Raw genomic sequence first — 6,000 nt, 5'->3', positions numbered from 1 at the left:
TAGAAGGTTCATCACTTTGTTGCTGGGGATGGTGTGGGGTGCCCTGTGTCAAGGGGATTGAAGAGTGGGTATACAGGATAGATTGTCGGTAGACCCAGACTATCTTCCCTTGTTCCTCTTCTCCCTCTCTCCTTGCTTTTCCATTCACTTCTCACCCCTCCTCCCCTCCCCTCTTCCTCAGTCCGCCTCCTTGGAACACAGTGGGAATTGGAGGTTGTCCTCTGCAGGAAGTACAGAGGAGAGAAGACAGGGTGCAGAGGAAGGACAAACACAGACCCAGTGGGGTTATCTGGCGGATCCGGGAAGGCATGCCTAACTGCAGGGTGGAAGGAGGCAGTCTGTGGGCTTCCTATGCGCATCCTCCCAGAGCCGGGTCATGTGTTTTGCCAGCTCCTGAAGTCGGTTGTCACGGAAACCAAGCCTTCCAACTAAGCATCTGGAGGCGACCTTCTTGTGTGGGAGGAAGGGTGGTGTGGACGGTTTCTGAGATGGAATTGGGGTTTTGTTTCTGAGAGCTGGGTTGCAGAGGGCGGGGTGCTGGCTGCCTGGGTTCTATTCCAGGCACGGCAGTAGATTGGCAGTGTGTGTGAGCAGCTGTGGTTGGTCCCCTAATTGGTATGTGCGCCTGTAAAGCTCTGAAACAGAAACGCGTGGCTTCTGGGGGGGGGGGGGGGGGGGAGGGAGGGAGGAGGCAGGCAACCTACACCCACATCCCCAGCCATACCCGGGAGGCAGCTGGCCCAGGCTCCAGGGCTATTTAAAAGGCTTTTATTTCTAGTTCTAGAGCCTGCCAGAATGGGTTTGTGGTCCTCTTCAAGCCCCTCATTGTCTATTCTGGGTCTGTTCATAGCTTGTAAGGTTCCTTTGTGTAGGTTACAGCGTGCTCAAGTATGGCTCTGAGCTGCAAGTCACCTGGAGCATGACCTCTGCTTTCTCACCTCTGCTGGCAGGCTCAGGTTTCTGTCCCCCTCTTCCCCCACATAAATTCCTCTAATCTGCAGTGTGGTTGGTCTGTGGCCACCAAGGTGGGGGGGGGGGGGGGGAGGGGGCGGCGGCAGGGAGACATGAAGAGGGGAGATGGGAGAATCTTCCCTCAGCAAAAGAAACACAGGTACTGCCAGGACCTAGTAGTTCTTGACGTGGGGGTGCTAGGAGGTGAGGAACTAGAACCGAGTTCAAGAAAAGGGTTCCAAACCAGGCTGCCAAAATAGAACTGGGGCCCTATTCCTTTGTAAGATGCAAATTTAAGGGCAGAAGCCTAAGCATGGTGTCTGTCTGGCACATGTTAGGCACCTTAAGCTTTTTGACAATGATCTGTCAGATCAACCAGGGATTTGGAAAATAGCTTAAAGTCACAAAGGAGGAGGTAAGGTAGTACTGTTTCAATGCTTTATTAACAGTTGGAAACAAACCCAACAAACTGGAGTTGATGACATCCCAGAAGCCCAAGAGGCAAGGGAAACAGGTTTGCATTTTGTCTTTTTAAATTTTTTATTAAATGCATCTTAGCAAAAGTAGATTAAAAAAGAAAGGGTCAAAGCCCCAGATGTCAGCAGGGAAGAGGAGGGGACCCAGGGGAGCAGCCTCCCCCCTACTCAAAGGAGATGCTGTTGCCCCTTCACACAGACAGCTGTAGCAAACAGAACCTTTGTTCCTGGCCTGAAGGCCTCCCTGTAGGAAGCCTCAGGTCTCCTGCGTTCCCCCCTTTGCTCCAACAACTTTAATTCTGGGTCAAGCCTGAGCAGTGTCATTCTCTCTCCTACCTGGGGGTGGAAGCTAAAAGCAAAGGAGGGCAAAGTGTCACCCTGAGCCAGAGAATCTGAGCTTCCTGGAGCTAGGGCCTCTGAACAGTCTGGCCTGCCCACTGTTCATAAGGGAGCAGGGGGACGCTGTGTGGCAACACTACTCACTTGCCCAGTGTCCAGTTAGCATTTGCACATTTGGCTTGATAAATATATTAAATTTTTATTAAAAACTCTGTGGTCTCAGAGCTCCCACCACTGAGGCCTGGTCCACCTCTACCAGAGAAGAGCTCCTCCTGCCCCAGAACTAGATGATGGGAGAGAAAATCTGCACTGGACTTCAAGGGCCCAGAAGGCTTTAGGGTGGAGGTGGAGGTCCAGGGTGTTGTTCAGGACTGAGGCCTGTGGGGAGAAACCCCAGGGACACCAGGACCTGCCATCAAAATCTCTTACATTATGGAGGGGAAAGGGGGAAGGGATAGTTATTCTCTTAAAAAAAAATCTCATATAAAAATAGATCCATTTGCAAAACAATTTCTCAGCCAGGAGGCTCCACCTCCCATTTCCTTGGAGACAGAGGGTGAGGTGTTGGGATGGTCACAATAAAGCCCATACTCCAGAGGAGATGCACCAAAGCTCCGGGGAAGATGTGAGGAGAGACCATGGCTCAGTAGCCTGGGGCAGGTATAGAGGGTTCACAGAGGCAGGGTCATAAAACATGGCAGCAGGCTGGGGACAGGTCCCACAATGTCTCTATATCCTGCCTGCCCACAGGCTCTGGCCTAGGCCATCGTGGAACAGATCAAGTGGTCCAGGTCCTTTTTGTTTTGGGAGGCCCTTCCCAGGAAGGTTTGGGGAGGGTGGGGTTTGCCTCCCCACTTCTCTGGGCATGGCTCCCAGTGTCACACCACTAGTAATAAATAACAGTAACCGGGAGAGGGAAGAGCAGAGCAGAGGTGACAGCGATGAAACGAGGGATACGGCCTAAAGGTTCACAAGCCCCATGCTGTTCTCAGGGCTAGAGAAACCACAAAAGAAAAGCACGAACCCAGCAAGATTGACCAAAGTAAAAGCCTACTGGAAAGGCAGGGGTTGAGAAAGCAGGTGGGGCCTGGTCTGAGACAAGGCCTCAGAGTGACAGAAGACCGCTGGGGTTAAGGCAGCAAACACAGAGCCTGCTTTGGTAATACAACAGCCAGGGCGGGCTGGGCTCAGGCCTCCCCACACTGCCTTTTCCTACTGGCCTCCAGGCAGCTGAAGCTGTGTGTGATGTACAGAGAGCAGCAGGCCAGAGAGTAAGACAGGGTCAAGGTAGTGGGAGCAGCCACCCCAGAGGAATATTTCTGTGACCCTTTAGGCACATGCTGCAGGGCAAGACAGTCTGGGGCTCCACTAAGGAAGCTGCTGGGGCCATAAGACCCAGCTTAGCTTGCACGGCCAACCAGCTCCTTGGGTTCTTCAAGGATTGTGGGGACTCCCTCATTGTTCTTGGCAACCTTAGGAGGAACAGTAGTCATGGCATCATCCTTGGTCAGCTCCGAGGCTAGCAGAGATGTGACTGCACACCCAGCCTTCCTGTTGGCTGCAAAGAAAAGACATGAGAGATCTTGTCCACAGAAGGCCCAATTTCTAATCCCTTTCAAACTCTGTAGCAGACATTCCACCCAAAGCCATGCAAATGTGGCTGCACAGTCTGGTTCAGAAGGCCCTTCTTTGAAAGAAAGAGGGGCAGAGACCTAACAACATGTGGAATATACTTCCTAGGTGCAGAGAGCATGTGGTGCAGGCTTTCCTGTGTGAAAACTGTACACTGGTTTGAATATAGCTAGACAGAAAAAATGTGATTCAGGCTTGTTAGGTAAAACTTAAAGAGGAATGAAGTGCCCAAAATCTGTTTTCTCATCATAGAGCTGTTGGAATTAAATAGACTCAGGCTTAGTAAAAAGTAGTAGTTTTGTTTTCTTGGCTGTTTTCAGGAATCTCCTAGGCCAAAACCATTTCAAGTCAGACCTGGGGAGGCCTGTCCAACCACAAGAAGGCCTTCAGTAGGCTGCTGGGGGCAACTCCCGCAAAGCGGAGCAGCAGCCACGCGCTGACGTCAAGTGCACGTCACACTCCCATGTGTACCCCTACCCCCCTTCCCTCTCCCCATGCCCAGCTCTTCCCCACCTCTTCAGGAGTAGCAGCTGGGAGACAAATGCCAAGGGCCCTACAAGGTATGTATGTCGGGGTAGGGGTGAGTGGGTAATGAAAGGTATGTCAGCAAAGGCAGAGCTGCAGTCAGGGATGGTGAGGACAGGCTCCTACAAAGAAATCTGATTCCAATGTGTTAAGGGATGGTGACGCTCCAGTTGTAATCTTAGAAAGAGAAGAACCAATTAAGCCATGAGTTTCTGTTCTCACTGCTGGGAGCCATCCCTAAGACTGTCACAATTTATGGAATGCAGATTTATGGCCCCAGTATCTTCATTCAGCACAAAGGCAGTTCCTTGGGACCATGCCCATCTCATGTTCTCTGCTTCTTCCCATGCCCTACAAAACAGCACAGAAAGACCACATGTACACAAAGAGCTGCCTGCCTGGGTCAAAGAAGCCAGACACAAAGGCTAAACGTGCTATGATTCCATTTCTATGAAATGTCTAGAATGGGTACATCCAGAGAGACAAAGTAGATTCACGATTGCCAGGGGCTGGGGGAATGACTGCCAGTGGGGATGGAGGGTTCTTTCTGGGGTGGTAAAAATGTTTTGGAATTAGTGGTTGCACAAACTTAAAAATATACTGAAACCACTGGATTGTAGACTTTAAAAGGGTGAATTCTAAGCATTTGATTTATATCTAAACAAACCCAGCTTTTGCTGGGTCATGGGAAAGATGAGTGGAGAAAGCAGTACCTCAGCCTTACAGAAGCAAGAACAGCTTGATAAATGATGAGGGCAGCTCTGGGACAGGCGCAGGAATGAAGAGGTCCAGAGGAAGCAGTGAACAAAGCGCCCATAACACCTTTGCCTTGTTTGGACCAGCAAAAAGCTTTAGGCAGCGCAGAAGCCAAACGGGGAAGGCCCACCCTTTCACTAGAGAGCCAGCACTGCTGTGTTCACACAACAGAGGCCACCCCTAGGTCAGGGAGCACGCTGCATGCCCACAGGTTACCAGTGTATAGGTCTCCTCCTCCTCCAACTCCTCCTGCCAGGGGCACAATGGACTGTCTAACAAGAGGAGAAAGAAGAGTGAAGGCCCTGACTGAGAGGCACAAGGGCTCACCCTCTGGTTCCAGGTGGAAGGTATGTGACCTATACTCCAGGTGTTCCACACAGGCCACTACTTTGACTATAAACATGTGCTACCACCTCAGTGACTGGGGTGGGGACAGTGTGACTAGGGAAGTCTACATGTATGTGCTTAGATCTTCTTTGCCTCAGCCCCACTTAGTTTCTGCTCTTCTCTAAATTTATTCCCTTCTCTAGGACCCTACTTCTCATGTCCAGAAAGGCAATGGCTTGATGTCACTCAAGTGTGCCTGTGTATTTATCCTCTAGCAGTTGAGAAAATATTGCCAACTATTTGTGTGTGACTAAAGAAATGCGTTTGTGTTGAAATAATTTGACTCCAGACCCCAGAGGGAAAAGAATACTGGGTCTTCAGGGAGACCTGTCCTGGGCAACATGGGAAAAGTCTGGTTTCTTCCTCTAAACTAAGTTGATACCAGTTGTACCTAATCAAGCAGTGTTTCTAGGTTTTCTAGATTCCAAAAGATTCTGATGCTTTACAGGTCTCACAAAAACTAAGAGTGGATGGTAGGTGGGGGGAAGACCAAAACTTCCCTTAAAAAAAATTTTTTTTAGTGTTTGTTTTTGAGAGAGAGTGAGCGAGCGCACATGAGCGGGTGAGGGGCAGAGAGAGAGGGAGACAGAATCCGAAGCAGGCTCCAGGCTGAGCTGTTAGCACAGAGCCCGACATGGGGCCCAAACTCATGGACCGTGAGATCATGACTTGAGTTGAAGTATGACACTTAACCAACTGAGCCACCCAGGTGCCCCCAAAACTTCCCTTTTAAGCCTAGAAAGTTAAGTACACAGGGATGTGGCCTAAGATGTGGCCTTTCTCAGAATTGAGAAAGCTCTTATTGGAACTGGAAAGAGAATCAACAGAACTCAAGAATTCTGCCTTCCACTCTGTCTTCGGGGCCACAATTATACTCAACAGTTTGAACAATTAAGAAAAACTGAGCTTTCCCCTCCTTTCCCTACCTTGAGTA

At 50.2% G+C, this 6,000-nt stretch overlaps 1 protein-coding gene across 3 annotated transcripts in view; it reads right to left on the bottom strand.

Annotated features, from left to right (window-relative positions):
• Positions 1–1,375: 1,375 nt before the first annotated feature.
• Positions 1,376–6,000, bottom strand: part of DIAPH1 (diaphanous related formin 1) — a 103,416-nt gene continuing 98,791 nt past the window's right edge. For 2 of the 3 annotated variants that reach the window (XM_060635890.3, XM_060635888.3), the window contains one exon: positions 1,376–3,324. In XM_060635890.3, coding sequence (XP_060491873.1) covers positions 3,167–3,324 — 158 coding nt within the window. In that variant the 3' untranslated portion in view covers positions 1,376–3,166. Of the gene's footprint in view, positions 3,325–4,895; positions 4,952–6,000 lie in introns of all 3 variants that reach the window. The other variant, XM_078450168.2, reaches the window with a different exon arrangement.

Source organism: Panthera onca, chromosome A1 (genome assembly GCF_046562875.1).
Source record: "Panthera onca isolate mPanOnc1 chromosome A1, mPanOnc1 haplotype 2, whole genome shotgun sequence".
NCBI lineage: Eukaryota > Metazoa > Chordata > Mammalia > Carnivora > Felidae > Panthera > Panthera onca.
Note: the sequence above shows the minus strand (reverse complement) of the source record. Positions and strands in the feature narration are given on the sequence as shown.